The sequence below is a fragment of the Halichondria panicea genome, chromosome 9 (assembly GCF_963675165.1).
Source record: "Halichondria panicea chromosome 9, odHalPani1.1, whole genome shotgun sequence".
Classification (NCBI taxonomy): domain Eukaryota; kingdom Metazoa; phylum Porifera; class Demospongiae; order Suberitida; family Halichondriidae; genus Halichondria; species Halichondria panicea.
Genome location: NC_087385.1, coordinates 6,698,595 through 6,717,928, shown reverse-complemented (window position 1 = coordinate 6,717,928; position 19,334 = coordinate 6,698,595). Strand labels below are relative to the sequence as shown.

Below are 19,334 nucleotides of genomic sequence, written 5' to 3'. Positions count from 1 at the left end.
AATTACTGAGGTCATTTCCTCTAGGACACATAATTATAAACATCAATCAACGACAACGTGTCTAAAAAGCAGTAGATATAATTGTCTCTGAGAACACTAAGAGAGAGTCTTCAGCCGGCCGTCTGTACTTAGCTGTGTGTGTGTATTTGGACTATTGACCCAAGGACTGGAATATTGTGGCTGGGCAGTCTCACAAGAATCATTCCCCAAGCAAGAAGATTGCACACATTTATATTGAAATACCAACAAGCCCCAAGACGACAATGGTGAAGAGTTGTCATCTCCTCCCTGCTCTGCTGTTGCTATCCTTGCTATTGGCTCCAGCACATCAGCAAGCTACAGGATCAGGAGATGGTAAGCAAGAGTGGAGTAGGGAGTGTCGATCTCTCGTTGTCATAATAATAACAATAATGATATGCATACAGTAACACTCACGATACAGCTGCAATGTAGCTAGCTTAGAGCATGATCAGAGAGAGAGGGGGGAGGGCATGTACTTAATGCTCCATAGAGACAAGGTTTAGATGTGTGTAATTACAGGGCCTCTTTGAGGTCTTCAGGTGTGTGTGTGTGTACAGTGCAACTCTCCCCCCACATTATCAAGGGACAATGGTTTCTTTGTGTTGTACAATGTGTGTACATTTGTAGAGGAGTTTGTATTATATTTCCCAAACCCTTTATTGTGGGACTAAGTGTACAGAGGTGTGCTTAACGCCATGACTGATATTTCTTTTAAGTGGATCAGTGAAAAGGAAACAGTTTGTTTGAGTTATATTCCTGTAATAAAACCATAGAGTGTTGTGCTGGTTGTGTTTTCACTAAGGGAGGATGGTATCATTCTGATAACTATGTCATTGTGGGTAATGTTATGAATAAAAATTATGTTACTTTCTCTTTTTCTTTTCCCACAGTTTCGGAGATTAATCGAACAGCATCGTGTACTAGAGCAGGTGAGTGTACAGTACAGTCAATACAGTATGCTTTGCTACCCTTACTTATGTACCTCATGTACATGTAACCTAATAAGTAGCAGAATGTGGTAGACCTGTAATTGCAGTGGCCTGTAATATGATGAGCCGGTTAGGCACTCCCCAACAACTGCCACTAGTGAGGAATCCTTTGACTGTGACATTCCTCAGTCTTATATCACTTTATTGTTAGCACCAACACAGCTGTCCTCTTTGTGTGTCACATTCTGTTCCCTGTGTGGTACCTAATACATCTCAGTTCCGTTGCTGCATCATTGTCACAGTTTGTGAACATCTTCTGACCAGTTTGGTCTGAGCTTAATTAATAGCTATTGCCCGCTGGAGCACATTAGGCCTATCAAGTGTCTTATTGCCCAGGGGGGGGGGGGGGGGGGGGGACATCCTCTGACCTACAATGTAGATGATGATCATGCTGTATTTGCTGTCTGTGTTGATGTTTACAGTGTACCTTCTCCCTTGTGTAAACTACTTCACCTTTTGTTTGTTTCCCTAGGCTCTCACATCTTGATATCTTTCAGAGTACGCTTGAAAATGTGTAGGTACAGATGTTATTGGCAGCCCCTTGCTGGCTTGCATTGATGGCCCTGTATTGCAGTTTAGGCTCACCCCTCTAATTTGGGTGTGCATAGGCAACATGAGACACTACAGCTATTGAACAGGCTTGGAAATAACATGCAACAAATTACTCTGTCGTTAATGGAAGCAAGCCTATTATAGGTTATATATTCAGTAGCAGCCTCATGGGCTACTGTACTGTCATACTCTCTGTGTGCACATACTCAGTACAACTAGGCACTGCCAAAATAATATATCTCCTTTGAAACTTTCTTCTCGCACACATAATTGTACGTACGTTGCTGCCATAGTCTGTTTATTATAGTGTCTAAGCTATCAGTGGCTAATTCACTGAAGCTCTGTCTCCCTCTGGTATTAGCTTATAATTACTGGTATTAGCTTATAATTACTGGTTTGCTTAGGGTGTGCCTGTTATGTCATGTCTAATCAATTGAGTAATCCTGTCTGTAACCTGACAGTTTATATTTCTAATAGTTCCCCAGAGATGTGTATATAATTATACATGAATAGCAGTTGTTATAGCTTGTGGCGTGGGACATGTTAGCTCTGTCATCGTGTGTAGCGGGTGGACTGCATCGGAGTGTGTCATCATACTGTGTCATCATACTGTGTCCAGCATTGTCTATAGCCACTCTCATTGCCACTCTCATTGCCTCATTATTAGTAAATTCCTTTCGTGCATTATTGATCACGATGTGTTCACTCGTGATGACACAGTGGACCAGTGTGTGGGCGGGTACAGTTGGACCTGTGTGTGGGTGGGTATGGTTCATTTCATGCCTACAATGTGCGTACATGACGTACTGGGCACCTGCGTATGTGTGCCCCTAGCTCACTCAGTCAGGGCTATGCTATGTGTGCCCCTAGCCCACTCAGTCAGGGCTATGCTATGTGTGCCCCTAGCCCACTCAGTCAGGGCTATGCTATGTGTGCCCCTAGCCCACTCAGTCAGGGCTATGCTATGTGTGCCCCTAGCCCACTCAGTCAGGGCTATGCTATGTGTGCCCCTAGCCCACTCAGTCAGGGCTATGCTATGTGTGCCCCTAGCCCACTCAGTCAGGGCTATGCTATGTGTGCCCCTAGCCCACTCAGTCAGGGCTATGCTATGTGTGCCCCTAGCCCACTCAGTCAGGGCTATGCTATGTGTGCCCCTAGCCCACTCAGTCAGGGCTATGCTATGTGTGCCCCTAGCCCACTCAGTCAGGGCTATGCTATGTGTGCCCCTAGCTCACTCAGTCAGGGCTATGCTATGTGTGCCCCTAGCCCACTCAGTCAGGGCTATGCTATGTGTGCCCCTAGCTCACTCAGTCAGGGCTATGCTATGTGTGCCCCTAGCCCACTCAGTCAGGGCTATGCTATGTGTGCCCCTAGCCCACTCAGTCAGGGCTATGCTATGTGTGCCCCTAGCCCACTCAGTCAGGGCTATGCTATGTGTGCCCCTAGCTCACTCAGTCAGGGCTATGCTATGTGTGCCCCTAGCCCACTCAGTCAGGGCTATGCTATGTGTGCCCCTAGCTCACTCAGTCAGGGCTATGCTATGTGTGCCCCTAGCCCACTCAGTCAGGGCTATGCTATGTGTGCCCCTAGCCCACTCAGTCAGGGCTATGCTATGTGTGCCCCTAGCCCACTCAGTCAGGGCTATGCTATGTGTGCCCCTAGCTCACTCAGTCAGGGCTATGCTATGTGTGCCCCTAGCCCACTCAGTCAGGGCTATGCTATGTGTGCCCCTAGCCCACTCAGTCAGGGCTATGCTATGTGTGCCCCTAGCCCACTCAGTCAGGGCTATGCTATGTGTGCCCCTAGCTCACTCAGTCAGGGCTATGCTATGTGTGCCCCTAGCCCACTCAGTCAGGGCTATGCTATGTGTGCCCCTAGCCCACTCAGTCAGGGCTATGCTATGTGTGCCCCTAGCCCACTCAGTCAGGGCTATGCTATGTGTGCCCCTAGCCCACTCAGTCAGGGCTATGCTATGTGTGCCCCTAGCCCACTCAGTCAGGGCTATGCTATGCAATTATTGCCTGAGTTTGTTGGTTAAACAGTCTGCCTATTAAAGCCAAATTTGGTTACCTGGTTACGTGCGTCAGTTGCCTATTAGTACTGTGGTTTATGATCTGGAGGTGATGACATTGCAATGCACTGCCCCTGTGTTTGTGTGTCAGATGATATTCTATTATGGTGGATATTTACTCACCAGTAGTACATTCCTAGGAGGTCTTACGTGTCAGGCCAGCTAGTGTCATTTAAAGGGTGTGTTTATATTAACCGATTTGTGGAATTCACGTGGAAATTAGAGATGTGTCTCACACCTGGTACTGTTGATTGGCTAGCTTCAGCAGCATTGTTATAAAGGTGCTTTCTCTTGCAATTGTTCTCAAGCATAATTATGTCTCTGGTTGTCTTTCACTATTGTTGCTGACTCCTACCATGCTCCCCTAGTGTGTGTGTGTGTGTGTGTGTGTGGGGACAGGCTGTTCATTGTGTGACCATTCAATACTTGTCTGCAGTCTCTCAGTGTCTATAGGACTGCATCTAATAGGCCTCACTTCATGTTGAGTGTGTAGAGGTGTTACTTTGTGCTTTCTATGTCAGAGGAAGTAACAGAACACTTACAGTTATGGCAACAATCCATATCTTATGGTTGACTGATCAGCTCTGTCTATACTGTTACTGCTGGTCGATTGGTCGAGTGCCCTCAACTGATTAGATCCCAGGCTCTCTTAATGTGCTCCCATGTTCCAGTGCCACCTCATTGAGTGTGTGGGGTAGAGAGACCTAGAGGCCAGGGTTGCTATTGCTGGGAGACTCTTGTCTGGATGTTTAAAATTACTTTATTTCTGGCACTCCCCATAGCACAATTAGCTGCCTCACTGACCCTCTGAGCATGTGTGTGTGTGTGTGTGTAGGTGTGCTTGTATCTCTAGGTCCACTGTGTGTTTACTCAGTAGCCAACTTGTTGTCTTGAGTTTTGTGGTATGCTCCTGCTTTTCATCTAATTACAGTTCCTAATTTGTATTAGGTCGGCTAGTACTGCTCATAGTCTGTGTGTGTGTCTGGCTCTAAGGGTGTGCCAATAACGTGCTCTTAATCTATATAAATTATATATAATATGTGCTAGCTGTTTGTTGTGTGTGCTCTTCAGACAGTCAGGCACCTGTCATCCATTACTTGTTTGCTCACCTAGTATGGTAACTACCCCCTGCTTGGAAATAGATAGGGATAGTTAGTGTTTTATTTTGCTGCTTTCCCAGCACCTAACCTCCCCCCTGCCTACACACACAGGTACACCACAGAATGTTCGAGTGACTGACGTCTCATCAGAGTCAGCTCAGATATCGTGGAACGGCCTGAACAGCCTGGCTAGTGATGACTCCTATCAGGTGCTCTATCAAGAAGTCAGTAGCACTCGCTATTCCTCGATCGCGGTGGACAGAATGGAATCTACCATTCTTCTGGGAAACTTGAAGAGCTACACAGTGCACAGTGTGCAAGTGCGTGTGATGTGTGGTAGTGGCCAATACGGAGCTCTCAGTGCACCAGTCACCCCCTTCCAAACCCTCTCAGGCAGTGAGTGCTACAGTACATGTCCATATAGACTGTGTGTGTGTGTGTGTACATTGGAGCCATGTTTATGCAGAGGTCCCGAACCATTTACCATAAAGCGGGTAATTGTCGTTGGTGCAAATTTTCGTATGAACTACCCAATTAAATATGCGTACAGCTCAGGATAGTGACGTTGAAGCTATTGCGGTAGAATAATTTCGCAGTTTTAATTTTCAGATAATGTTTGATATTCTACATTACAAAAAATACGAACATTTCCACCGTACGAAAATAACCCGCTATTATATTATGATAATAATTATTATTATTTGCTCCCATCCTATGCCACTGCTTTGCTATTGGTTGTTGTACTGTACAGAGCCGAGTGCATCTGTGTCTAACCTCAACGCGACTCCCAACTTTAACAATGTTCCAAACCTGGTACGAATACAATGGAACCACATTCCGCACGATGCTTGGAATGGAAACGTCGGAGGGTACCTGGTAAGTCATTGCAGTCCCTGTATAGCTATTGTCCACCTCTCTCCTAGTGTGCTAGGGTGTGTGCATGTTCTCTATATTTGTATATGTGTATAAATAAAGACTTATACTGTTACAAGCTTTCAGTTGTGGCTATTCTTCCCTGTGTGTATTGCAGGTGTACATCTTTCAACCTGGGAGTCCTAACTCCATACCTACTGACAGACAGGTCAACTTCCCCCTTGCTGAGCAATTCCTTACACTGGACAATGGAGACTATGCTGTTCAAGTGACTGCCTTCAATGGTCAGGGTAACCAATCAGATGAGGTGTCTGCTGCCAGAACGTTCACTATTGGAGATGGTTCCCCAGCGGCCCTCCTTGAATATCCGTTTGTATACATCATTGTCCCTGGTATCATCTTCGTGGTGATTATCATTGTCATCAACGTGGTGATATTTAAGAAGATTCACGAGACTCGTAGAAGAAGTGTGACTTACTGCAAAGGTGAGGATGATGTGTAATTTAGTAGCTACATGGATGGCCAGCAATTAAGCCCACAGCTTGAGCATTATAATTCAATTTTAGCATTCTAACCCCCCCCCCCACACACACACACACACACACTCACCACACACACACACACACACACACACACACACAGAGCTAGCAAGCCACCGAGGGTTCACTAACGCTATCCCCCTCCAAGAGCGCCGCTCCCCCAGTTCCTCGATGTCCCCCCCGGGAGGTCTGATCAGTCCCTCTGTAGTCCTCACTCAAGCTTCCTTTGTTAACCGACCTCTCCCTCTCTCACCGCCAAGCAACGGACCCAGTCCGACTAGACAGACGTGTCAGCATTTCCACAATCAAGAACCACTGGCTTTCGGTAATGGACTCGCGACACCTAACTTTACCCCTGCCCCCAAATTGCCCCACCCCGGCCCTCTCCCAATATTGTCTGATGGTACAGACCCTAATTTTGCTCCGATACAACGCACGCTAACCAATCAGAGTGCTTCTTCGTCCGTTTTCTCTCCCACTGCCTCTATTCCACTCTTCTCCCAACCTCAGCAGCGAACAAGAGCTGTTACTGTCGGCGATGGAATGCCTTCTCCGTACGAGGTGCCAGAACACAATGGGAGCACTCTTTCTCGAGGAGACTCTAACTCTCTGGTTCGTTCAGCCAGTGCTAGTGCAACCCAACACCGTGTTGTAGGTCCGAGAGGAGGGAATTTACCCCCACCCCCTGCTCACTCGCCCCCTCCCCTCACACACAGCTCGATGGAGCTTAGAGCGAGGATGGACAGTGGGGGCGGAGTCCTCACAACCCCTCCAGGGCAGAACACACTTCCCCGCTCCATGGGCAGCCATCACGCAGGCCATCCAAAACCAGGCGGCATGAAGCACATGCGCAGTGATGGACACTTCCCTATCTTTGAAGAGAAGCCTGAAGTCTATATTCGTCCTCTTGACTCGAGCGTGGAAGCTAGTCTACACAGTGGCAGCAGCTATGGGCAAAATGGTGTAGCTAGAAAACAAAGTTTGGAAATGGCCCAATATCCGTATCGTGGTGGCTTGGCTACCAATGGCTCCATTGTCGAATCTGAATTTAGCAATTTCTCTGAGAGAACTGAGGGGAGTAGTATGATTCCCCGGGCCCCACCCCATAACCCCACCCACCAAGATCGAGACAGGAGCGTACGGTCGCAGGGACGAGAGTCGTTGTTCAGTGAGACATCCATTGAGCTCTCTGTGTCCAGTAACAGTGAGAGAGGAGGCTCCCCAGGTGAGCCAGTGTGCCTGTGTGCCTGTGTGTGCCTATGTGTGCATGTGTGTGTGGGTGTGTGTGTGTGCCTATGTGTGCACGTGTGTGTGGGTGTGAGCCTTGAGATACAGTAATAGGTGGTGTATTGTTTTCAGTACCCTTATAGATGTGGGAAACGTTATCTAGTAATAACTGTCAGCACAACCACCTTAGATACATGTACATGTATGTGCGTATTTGGTTGCCTGAGAGCCTTGTATCGTCAGTAAACAACTTGCCACTTCAGCTTTGATGTTGTGCACTGTCTTGGCATCCGTACTGTAGTGTGTGTGTGTGTGAACGTGTACGGTGTGTGTGTGTGGTTAGGTGTGTGTATGTGTGTATGTGCACTTGTGTGTGTAGTGGTGTCTTTCATCTTTCTATACTTGTACAAGTACACTGCAATTTGTAGCTGTATTGTGAAAACAGCAAACCACAATAAGCGGTTCACATAAAATTATATTACTTGTTCTGGGCTCATTTCATACTTACATGTATTAGTTTTACTGTATATACAATGTAGATCTTTGTGTGTGTGTGTGTCAGTGTACCTCCCCCTCCTTACAGCATGGGACCATCGAGGGGCCACCTCGGACGTGGGTGTGGGCATGCTCCACGATACCTCCCACTCGCCAGAGAGCAGGGAGACAGTCAGTGAGGTCGGCACTGGATACAAACCACATCATGTGTTCAAGCAGGTATAAACATGTAAGTTGCTCAACTTGATCCACTCTGACAGTAGGTATACATGTACATGTGTGGTGATGGTCTGCCTCTTATTGAGAATCACCCACCCCTACTTTGTGTGTGTGGTGATGGTCTGCCTCTTATTGAGAATCACCCACCCCTACTTTGTGTGTGTGGTGATGGTCTGCCTCTTATTGAGAATCACCCACCCCTACTTTGTGTGTGTGGTGATGGTCTGCCTCTTATTGAGAATCACCCACCCCTACTTTGTGTGTGTGGTGATGGTCTGCCTCTTATTGAGAATCACCCACCCCTACTTTGTGTGTGTGGTGATGGTCTGCCTCTTATTGAGAATCACCCACCCCTACTTTGTGTGTGTGTTTAGACTACAAGCTACATTGTATGCTTCATTAATTGTCATTAACCACCCCCTCACACACACACACACACAGTTCCCTCACCTCACACCCTAACAACGCACATCATACGAATGAATCACCTGCCAAGCCACACCCACCTTTCACTAAGCCCCTCCCATGGCTCCTCCCATTATCAGCACATAACTCCACCCACACTGTAGTGAACACGAACACCAGTGCTGTTTATTATTGTTATCATTGTGTCTCCTTCCATACAATAGTATACAGTCCCATTACATGTACTGTACCTACGTACCTTCACCCAGGCATTGTCTAGAACACACTCTACAACACACTGCATTGTACATCCATCACTTTGTCCTTGAATCAGTATAATTAATACAGACTAACAACTTGTGCATATTATAAATAATTATGATGAAATGATGTTAACATTATGTGACAAAACTAATTAATTCTGTGTTCTAAAAATGAGGTCTGGGAGGTAAAAAAATTAAGTTTGTAAAAGTTTATAGCCTCTAATACATCTGAGCAGACACTTCTGATCCATTAGGGTACTGCCGACTCGTGTTCCTAGTGGTTCCTACTGTTCCTATTCTGGTCTCCATTAGGCCACCCGATGAGAGTCCGAGACTGGGGTCAAAGGTCACTCTAGGTGGGGTCTGTTGTGTGGGTGTGGCTGCTCTGTCTTGAGACTTCTTGGCCCGAATGCTCTCCACCTCAACATAAGTGTTAGTGTACCCACCTGTGTCGGGAGAGGAGGGGTAGATGATAGCAATTCTGTAGTTAGTTTATGGTAGGCTAGCTTTGAACACATACCTGGACTGGGAGGTGTATGGCTGTTGGAGACATGAGGAAGGAACACCTCCTCACTGTCAGGTCGTGAGGAAGGCTCCTCCAGTGCATCCCGTCCCACTGGAGAGAGTCTGTCCACCCCCTCACCTTCCTGGTGCAGCTCTGGAGGAGTGGGGGAGGCAAAGTAGAGGAAATTATCTGTCCTTCATACGTGTTAAGGGATACTAGCATAATTATTATTACACACAATTATGAGCACTCAAACATTAAATTTTTGGAAAATCACTATAGGTTTGGATAACTCTTTAAACGACAATAACTTGCGTACCGTTTGTCCAATCTCAAAAATTGTTTGATTTTCGAAAAGCTTAGAAAAAGCACTTTCAGATGATATGTTCAGCTAAAAAAATTCTCGGACCCCATTTTGCACTTTCCCCCACCTATAGCCCACGCTTTTTTGTTGAAAACGGCCTCAAAAATGACCATTGATTTTAATATGCCATCTGAAAGAGCTCACTTTGAGCTACCAGAAAATCATTAAAAAGTTGAAATTGGACCATCCAAACCTAAATTATGGCTCCAAAGAACACTCAAAGTTAGCTATCAAAACAGGCCCATTTCGGAGAATCACTTACCTACTCCGATGTCTGGTTCGTCTATGTCGTCTCTGCTGTCCTCCACTTTGGTGGGTGGGGAGTAGGAGAAGTTAGCATTGAGAGCCTCCTTGACATGATAGGCCGAGGTCTTGACATCATCTGACACCACCACTCTCTCACCATTCAGGGTCAGTTCCCTTAGGAAACACGCAAAACCAGTCTTAACATTGCATACTAATCAGTTAGCAGGGATGCATGTATGTACATGTACAGCAACCTTCTTGGGGGCATGCAGGTGTCAGCAGTTGTGTGTATAATGGTGAGGGGAAGACTTATCTATCTTACTGTATTTTCAAATAGCAGTAAAAAGATAACAGAATGATGACTTACTGCATTTCTTGACCCTCTGAAGCATTGTTAAACTCTGAGAACTGGTACAATCCTTTCCTCTTCCTCTCGTTAGCGTTACGTATGTGGACATAGAGGATGATTGTGACCACCAGCATAGCAATCAGGAAGATACCAATCACCACAGGAGGGACAATACGAACTATGTAGTAGGTGTCATCGAAAACGGCTGGAAATGTAGTTTCAGGCGGCTGCTGTGAGGGCGTGGAGCTTGTGAGGGGGGTGGGTGTACTGCGTGAGGGTGTGGAGCTTGTGAGGGGAGTGGATGTGCTTTGTGAGGGCGTGGGTAAAGGATCGGTTGGCTCAGAGGATGTAGTACCATCACTTGTGGGTTCCATTGTAGACACTGGTTCCATTGTAGTAGATATCGGTTCCGTACCAAAAAATACTGGTTCTGATTCCGGACCCACTCCAGCAATGGTACGAGCAGTCACTGTGACGCTGTAGAATAGGTTGGTCAGATCCAAACTGCCAAAGTTGACTATTTCCAAGCTCACTATGGTCGTTCTCAGTAGCTCTCCAGAAGGCTCACTAGATAACCTGACCGTGTAGTCGATGATAATCCCATTGGTCGGATTCGGTGGTAGCCAGTTGATAAACACACCTTGCTGATTCAGCAGGGTCACTTGCACTTGCCTCGGCTGAGTGGGCACTACAGTACAAGGGAGATAGGGTGTGGCAACTTGTACGCAGATATTAATTGTAGACGCTGAGCTAACCAAAGTGTATCATTCTAAACTGAGAGTACTTATACATAAATTACGGGCTCTCATCCAAAACGGCTGTATTTTGGGGTAACGCAGAAGACTTGTATATTTTTTTTTTTATGGATTTCATTAACTATCAAATACTCCCCCAGAATAGAGTATTTGTATCACCTGACTCAGGAGTGGTAGCAGTAGTGGTGGCTGTCAATGGCCCCAGGCCGTCCTCGTTGTAGGTCGCCACGGTTACAGTGTACGTGGTCCCAGCCTCCAGTCCGGATATGATATGAGTTCCACTTATTGGAGTCTTGCCAGCAAAAATGGGTGTGGTCACAGTGGAGGGTGGTGCGGGAGAGAGGAGGATCTGATAGCCGATGAAAGTGTCTAGTCCAGATGTCGGCTCCTGTGTACACGGGAGGGAATAGGCACAAAAACAATACCAAAGCTGAATATTTGCCACAAGACTGTAATTCTGTAAAATTATGCAAACACAATTTTCAGATCTATAGACTCACTCTCCAGTAGACGAGTATCTGTCCCTCAGTGCCAGGAGGAACCAAGGCAGTCACCAGCGATGGTACAATAGTGGGAGGAGTTAGCACAGAGGGGGTGGGCATTGGAGTCATTGTCGTGAGGAGTGGAGGTGTGGGCAGTGTGACTGGTGTGGGCGTTGTGGAGGGAGATGGAGAGATGACTTCTGAAGAGCTGGTAACAGGTTCAGGCGCTGATGTGATGAAGGGTGTGGTTTCAGTGGGCTCGGGAGTGGTGGGCGGCTCAGTAGTGGGTGGAGGGGGTGTGGTGGGTGGGGGTGTAGTGGGTGGAGGGGGTGTGATAGGTGGGGGTGTGGTAGGTGGAGGGGGTGTGGTAGGTGGTGGTCCAGTCACCATCTCAATTACCATGCCTGCAGTGCATGAACATGGATGGTACAAACTAGCCATAAATACACACTCACCATTAAGCACCCTGAGGGCAACGAAAGGTCCCCACAAGATCTCTCCAATAAGACTCACTGTCCCCGCCCGCACCTCCACCAGATAGATCACACCCACACTCAGTCCCATCAGTCTCGACTGAGTAGTGAAGAGTAACCTCTCTTGTACATCTGTTCCAAATGTTGTCTCATCACCAAAGCGAAGTTCATATGCTGCAAAGTTCCCATTGAGAGGATCTGGAGTCTCCCACACTAGGCTGATGCTGGAGAATGTGGAGCTGGTGATGCGTACATTGCCGGGAGCAGCTGGAGCTGTGAGAGAAAGAGAGGGAGACAAAATTATTAACCTTCAGAACACCGTAATTTTGTTGTAGTAGTACTAATTTAAAGCTACTATAAATGCATCTTTAGCTGGACGTTCCTAACACAAGTTATGGTAACTTTGAACACCCATTTATTATTCCATACTTTTTGTCAGAAAAATTAGTGAACAATTTGGGCCCCAAAAAATTGCTGATCCACATGTACACCACCATAATTATGAACACTGACCATCTGGGTGAGTTGTTGCAGTCAGGATAGCACTGGGCCCACTGGATCCAACCACATTCACTGCTCGTACTCGCACGTCATACGTCATGAAGGGTGAGAGGTCAGACAGCACAGCTGCTCCAGTATCCTCCTCGGCACTCACAGCTGTGAACACGGGATCAGAGCTCTGTTGCGGCCGGTAGTCCACAGCGTAGCCAGTAATGGGGCTTCCCCCATTGTTAGAGGGGGGGGTCCATTCCACAGTGATGGAGGAACTGGAAGTGGCCGTTACAGTGAGCAGTGTGGGAGGGGAGGGTGGAACTGCACACACGGAGGGAGACAAGTACGTACACAGCTCAGTTAATTGTGAAAAATTAATGCACAATCCTAACTTAGCTATCAAGGTTGGATAACAATCCTTTGAACGACAATAACTTGCGTACCGTTCGTCCAATCTTAAAATTTTTTTGGATTTTCCGAAGCTTAGAACGAGCTCTTTCAGATGATATGTTCAGTTCAAAAATGTTTTTCGGACCCCATTTTGCACTTTTCCCCCACCTATAGCCCACGCATTTTTGTTGAAAACGGCCTCAAAAATGATCTTTGATTTTAATATGCCATCTGAAAGAGCTCACTTTAAGCTACCAGAAAATCATTAAATTGCTCAAATTGGACCATCCAAACCCAAATTATGGCCGTCCAAAGATACACACAATAATAGCCCATGCTTTTTCTTGGAGCATTTCCTCCTCACAATAACTACAGGACTAATTAGTAACTTACACAGTACAGTGAGTGTAAGAGTAGCAGTGACTGTGCTCACACTGTTGCTAGCCATACAGCTGTACTCTCCTGCTGACTCAGCTATCACAGGTGATATCATGTACACTGACTCAGTAGCCGTGGAAATGAGAGCTCCATTCAGCAACCAACTGATAGCAGGAGGAGGGTTGCCATTGGTTACACACAACAACTGAATATCGCCATTCACATGTACAGACAGCGAGCTCGTCAACTGAACAATTTCTGGCTCATCTACAAAAGAAGAAATTATCAATTAGTTAAATTTGTTAGCACAAACGACTAACTTACAGAGAACGTCCAAGTAGACGTCTTGTGTGTTAACTCCAGCTGTGTTGCTGGCTGTACAACGGTAAGTACCCGAATCCTCACGAGATACAGCTGCAAATGTTAGAGTGCCATCAGTTGATAGGACCTGCATGTCACGTGACCACACGATGAGGGGAGGGGGGTCTCCATCGGCCAGGCATGTGAGGGAGTGGGTGGAGCCCTCCACTACACTGCTGTTCATGAGCGGGGGGGTGAAGGTGGGCGGAACTGTACGAAGGGATATATATCATGAAGTTAGTTAGTACCTGTTGTCTACAGGCTACTTATAAAGAGGGTGGAGAATGGGGGACAGTGATGAAGATGGGGCTGTGTGCACGTACATGTATTGTGTGTTAACCCAGGGCACTACCTATGACATTGAGGTTGACAGTGTCCACAGCTGTTCCTGCAACGTTGGAGGCATGGCACTGGAACGCCCCCTCATCCTCCACCCCCACACTCTGCACTACGAGCACTGCTCCATCTGATTCCAGTGCAAACTGTCCGTCCATTCCATTAATCTCCATTCCATTCCTGGTCCAGGTGAGGATTGGGAACGGGTCTCCCGTGGCTGTGCATGCCAGCGTGACCACACTCCCCTCTACTGCCGTTACGAAACGCTCGAGTGCTGTTACAGTGGGAGACACTGTGTAGGGAAGGGAGTGAGTTCTCTTAACACACTGGTACATGTTCTTGTGTATGTAGATCAGATGAGGAAGTGGCCTATACTAATTGTACATTGGGGTATATGCACAATATTTCAAAGCTGAGACACTAGGAGAATAGTTCTACCATCACCTCCTTACACAAGTACAGAGAGTACTACATGTAAGTAGACCCACCATTGACCACCAGAGTGATGGCTGCAGATACAGTGCCGGCAGAGTTGCTAGCCTGACAGATATACTGCCCCTCATCGCTTTTGATCACGCCGTTGATCACCAGACTGTCATCCTCAGCCTGAGATATACGGACATTGTCTGGAGTTGGAACTGGAACAGAGTCTTGGAACCAGGACACTGCCGGCTGAGGAATCCCCATGGAAACGCATTCCAAGATGACAGTGTCTCCTTGATTAAATACGACCATTGCAGGCGTTGGTAAGATGGTTGGACGAACTGTACAAGGAATAAGAATATGGACTTACAACAATATCTTTTATAGTTCTAAATATCCGGACAATCCCTCTCAAGTTGAAAATGCTATCAAGTTGAATTACCGTATATAGCTTTGTAGCTAGCTAGCTCGGGGTTTAATATAATGAGCTATAGCTAGTGCAATAAAGCAAAGAATCAACCTTTCAAAGTTAGAGCCTGACATACCTTGCACAGAGAGAACAGTGGAAGCAGCTTCCATGCCGAGCTCATTGCTGGCTGTGCAGGTGTACCTTCCAGAGTCACTAGCCACAACACTGGAGAAGGTCAACTGTCCATCGCTGGTTACTCGGACCCTAGCATCCAAACTCAACTCCTCCGCATCTTTAGACCACACAACAGCTGGTGTAGGCCAGCCAATCGAATTGCAGTTGAGAGTCAGGGGGTCTCCTTGGATGGACGTAATCGATGGGGAAATAGACACACTTGGAGCAGCTGTAAGGCAGAGATTTGTATCAGTCAATAGTCTGGTGGGTCACTCTCCACTAATAGAGGCTGTTAGTCTGGTGGGCCAGTCTACATTGTAACACTGGTAGCTTACCCAAAACAGTGAGCAGCGCCAAGTCAATATCAGAGCCGAGAGCATTGCTGGCCTCACACACATACTGCTGTGCGTCCTCCAGCTGGACATCAGATATGACCAGGCTGAGGTCCCCTAGCACCTGTATAATAATTATAACAATCACACAACAAGGATTGTACAAATACCATTACAACCTTTTGTAAGTAAAAGGAGAAATTTATCAGTGGAATGTTAAACGAATCATAGAGTACATGTATACAAAAGGTTATACATAAACACTGAAGTTGCTGGCCAATCCTAGCTTATTAGCTACACTGAGTACTAACAATGATGTTTTGGTACCTGTATTCTTGGGTTGTTGGAGTTGATGACATTGACAGACTGTGCATTGAGCCACCGTACACTGGGAGGAGGGTCACCAGCTGACACAGAGCACGAGAAGGTAGCCATGGAGCCAGCCAGCAACTCTTGAGTGGGAGGAGACACTTGGACCACTGGGACAGCTGCATGGGGAGTGAGGGCAGTAGTCAGGTATTAACTTATGGCATGCATCCTGGAATAATACTGTAGATGGTTATAAGTTCAATACTAGATCTATAGCTATAGAATAAACAGGCTGAAATTAGTGAAGCTGATAATAACCATAGTTGCAACAGAAGCAGCAAATGATTAAGAGAACAACATGATTAGTTGGAGGTGGTCTGCATCCTAGAGTATAGATTTCCTCTCACCTTGAACGTCCAAGGTAACCACATCAGATGCACTGCCCACTGCACTGGAGGCTCCACACACGTACACTCCCTCGTCCTCCATCTGGGCATTCAGTAGACTCAGCATTCTCTGATCAGATGAGATGAGATATCGGCCGCTAGTTGTCAGCTGCTGTCCGTCACGTGACCAGCTGAGCCCGGGCACTGGGTTGCCTGATGCAGTACAGCTGAGTGTTGCAGTGGAGCCGATCGTGACATTGACAAAACGATCAACAGCCGCTATCATCGGTGGAACTGTAGCGGGGAAGGAGGGGGAGGACACTCACTGTCAAATTGCTCTCTCAATACAATAATATAATAATTGAAGTGTCAAAATTATCCAGCGTTTAATAATAGGATCAGTTACATGTACATTCCTGAAACAACAGAAATGCTATGGCTGCAAACAAATAAGGCTCAATATAGGTACAGCAAAAAGGTTATGTATTACTATACATAGTAAAATCTGATTACCTTGCACTTCCAGACTCACTGTTCCCTCTGCCCTGCCCATATTGTTCATGGCAACACAGGTGTAGGCTCCGGCATCATCACTGCTCACATCTATGATCCAGAGGCTCCCATTCTCCAACAGTCTGTAGTTCCCCGAGCTAGTGAGGACAACTGCCTCTCCAGAGAAACTCCACGAGAATGAGATGGTTGGATCAGGGAACACTTGGCAAGGGAGCACAACAGACGTTGGGGTAACCACGGTAACACTAATCGATAGATCCAGGAATATAGGAGCAGCTGCATCAAGAAATACGAAATACAGTAATCACTCAATTTGTCTATATCGCCAAGGTTGGATTACAACTCTTTGAACGAGTATAACTTGCATACCGTTCGTCCAATCTCAATAATTTTTTGATTTTCCGAAAGCTTAGAATGCGCTCTTTCAGATGATATGTGCAGTTCAATTTTTTTTATCGGACCCTATTTTGCACTTTTTCCCCACCTATAGCCCACGCTTTTTTGTCGAAAATGACCTTTGATATTAATATGCTATCTGAAAAAGCTCACTTTGAGCTACCAGAAAATCATTAAACAGTTGAAATTGGACCATCTAAACCAAAATTATGGCCGTCCAAAGACACCACATACACGCACAGAAGATGACAAATACAGTGATTGTAACAAGGCAGAGAGATTGGGGGATAGTACCCATAGTGCTCACTTACAAGACACGTCAAGGATAGCTTTGCTCTGAGTGGTCTCCCCGTCACCAAACAAGGCTCGACACGTGTAGTAGTCCTCATCACTCAAACTGATACTGCTGATGGTGAGAGAATTCTCTGTCAGTATCACCCGTGGCAACAAAGCGTCCGTGATCTGATTGGCTCCCCTGTACCATGTGATTTGAGGGGCCGGATCTCCTTCTGCAGTACAGGTGAAGGTTACCGACTGTCCCTCCTCAACTGTTATAGCCTCAGGGGTCACCACCGGAACACCTGTGCATGAGAGAATTAATGTACTGATTGACCAACAGTTTTTCTTGTAACTACAAATTAATACTCTATTGTGCGATGAGGGAAAGCTCTGGGGAAACAAGTACACTCAATAATAATAATAGGTTCTAGAGGGCGGGCGTACCTATTGCAGTCAGCTGTGCAGGTGTGCTGGTACGTGTGACTCCAGTGATGGGATTGGTTGCAGCACAGTGATACAGTCCCTGATCAGTCCACACCACATCTGCTATGAACAGGCTATCGTTGGATAGAACCTGGTACCTGAACGAATGAATGAATGTATCCCATAATTATATGAGGGAGGGTTTATGAATACACACAGTGCTTATGAATAATAATAATTATGCTGACACGAGCATTCTAACCAACCTAGGGCCAGTGATGACGATGGGAGTGAAGGCCTTCCACCAGCTGATATTAGCGGGTGGTACACTAGTGGGCGGGGAGCAATCGAGTATAGTGGAGGTACCTATCACAGCTACTGTGTCCGATGGTTGTAGCTCAAAGGTGGTCGAAATTACTGTAAGAAGACAAACAAACGTGGAGAGTGTCATTGGGAAATCTAGGCAAATTTACCGGCAATCTCCAAGGTAGCATTGCCACTAACGACAGTCGACTCTGAGTTCATTGCGATGCAGCTGTAAGTGCCCACATGTTGACTCTGCACACTCAGTAGCACTAGGTTGGACCCGCTCAAGGTGGTCTCAATAGCAACATTAGAAGACTGGAACACTGGTACCCCGTTCCTAGTCCAGGTGTACATGGGAGGGGGTTCCCCAGTAGCTGAGCAGGAGAGAGTTGCAGACTGACCAGCTGAGGCCAGGATTGTGTCCACTGGGTTGAGTGTGATCACAGGTGCTCTGGGGGTGGCTGTAGCAAAACCAAACAAGTGTTTTATATCAATAGAAAAGTTTCGCTATTACAAGCTTATAAAGAGAGGGGGGCAGTGTACAAGAAAGGAGGGAGAGAATTGCCTGCAGTGTCAATGCATGGCCATGGATTATAATGAGATGTTTACGTGTGATAGTTAAAGACGCTGCTGGAGTGACCGCTGTAGCTCCGGGTAGAACGTCGTTAGTAGCAGTGCAGGTGTAGCTTCCTTCATCAGCTGATTGTGCTCCAGTGACATAGAGCGTGCTAGACGTACGAGGAGGGGTCAGATGATCGAGAGTGGACGAGGTAATGAAGATCCGTGATGAAGGAGTGAGAGTTTGACCATTAACTTGCCAGATGATTGTGGCTGGTGGTAAGCTGCCTGCGTTTACACAGAAAAAACTGCCTACTCCGCCTTGATTGACGGTTTGGCTTGCAGGAGTGGTAACAAAGGCATCCAGGAACTCTGTGAGGGTGAGAATCGGATAGTAAGCTTGTGGAGATTTATTATTTAATATACCTGCAAAACTAAGTGTTGCACTTTGTTGCACAGACTCTCCAGTGAGCTGGTTAATGATAACACAGGAGTAAGACACATCATCTCCCATCTCGGTAGGGTCGATTACTAGACTGTTGTTCAGAAGGAACGTGTATTTACTTGATGGAGTTAAAACGATGCCATCTCTACGCCAACTTATGGCAACTGGAACGGAAGCGGAGAAACCACAATCGAAGCGTGCTGCAGCTCCCTCAGCAACGACAGTATTAACTGGTATTCTAGTAAACACTATAGGAGGAGAGGTTATGTAATAATGCAGCGACTCAGTAGTCTACTTTGTGGGGCTCACCTATTTGGCCCTGGGTGCTCTTTATGCAGCAGGAAATCAGCAAGACAGATGCACAGCACCACAAGACAGCATGCATTCCCATCTCTTGTGGGAACTTCCAAAAACCACTAGCTAGCTGTCAACAAACCACTTGTGGGTATAAAATGAGGTCAAGTAGAGACACACCCCCAAGTTTTGCCGTGTGGGGG

At 46.7% G+C, this 19,334-nt stretch overlaps 2 protein-coding genes across 2 annotated transcripts; one reads left to right on the top strand and one right to left on the bottom strand.

Annotated features, from left to right (window-relative positions):
* LOC135341890 (uncharacterized) lies at positions 1 to 8,892 on the top strand. Its single transcript, XM_064538571.1, has 8 exons — positions 1 to 354; positions 912 to 950; positions 4,845 to 5,129; positions 5,485 to 5,609; positions 5,764 to 6,091; positions 6,249 to 7,370; positions 7,956 to 8,096; positions 8,528 to 8,892. Exons 1-7 carry the CDS (start codon positions 264 to 266, stop codon positions 8,090 to 8,092), a joined length of 2,127 nt encoding a protein of 708 aa, XP_064394641.1. The 5' UTR covers positions 1 to 263; the 3' UTR covers positions 8,093 to 8,096; positions 8,528 to 8,892.
* LOC135341857 (netrin receptor DCC-like) lies at positions 8,806 to 19,308 on the bottom strand. The gene is made up of 24 exons (XM_064538533.1): positions 19,147 to 19,308; positions 18,819 to 19,085; positions 18,444 to 18,764; positions 18,002 to 18,295; positions 17,795 to 17,945; positions 17,550 to 17,686; positions 17,138 to 17,407; positions 16,431 to 16,706; positions 15,939 to 16,211; positions 15,550 to 15,710; positions 15,226 to 15,346; positions 14,853 to 15,119; positions 14,373 to 14,648; positions 13,901 to 14,176; positions 13,513 to 13,758; positions 13,204 to 13,455; positions 12,442 to 12,741; positions 11,911 to 12,201; positions 11,474 to 11,859; positions 11,133 to 11,361; positions 10,237 to 10,906; positions 9,886 to 10,043; positions 9,275 to 9,412; positions 8,806 to 9,200 (listed from the first exon to the last, which is right to left on the bottom strand). The coding sequence occupies exons 1-24, from the start codon at positions 19,226 to 19,228 to the stop codon at positions 8,974 to 8,976; spliced, it is 6,069 nt and encodes a 2,022-aa protein (XP_064394603.1). The 5' UTR covers positions 19,229 to 19,308; the 3' UTR covers positions 8,806 to 8,973.
* Between the last annotated feature and the right edge of the window lie 26 nt (positions 19,309 to 19,334).

Bases quoted from the DNA above. Each gene is read 5' to 3' on its own strand.
- LOC135341890 (XM_064538571.1), top strand. From the start codon at position 264: ATGGTGAAGAGTTGTCATCTCCTCCCTGCTCTGCTGTTGCTATCCTTG. The intron at 951-4,844 runs GTGAGTGTACAG...CTACACACACAG, and splicing joins AGCATCGTGTACTAGAGCAG to GTACACCACAGAATGTTCGA. The intron at 7,371-7,955 runs GTGAGCCAGTGT...CCCTCCTTACAG, and splicing joins TGAGAGAGGAGGCTCCCCAG to CATGGGACCATCGAGGGGCC.
- LOC135341857 (XM_064538533.1), bottom strand. From the start codon at position 19,228: ATGGGAATGCATGCTGTCTTGTGGTGCTGTGCATCTGTCTTGCTGATT. The intron at 17,408-17,549 runs GTACGCCCGCCC...TCTCATGCACAG, and splicing joins TGCACAGCTGACTGCAATAG to GTGTTCCGGTGGTGACCCCT. The intron at 9,201-9,274 runs GTATGTGTTCAA...CTCCCGACACAG, and splicing joins CCATACACCTCCCAGTCCAG to GTGGGTACACTAACACTTAT.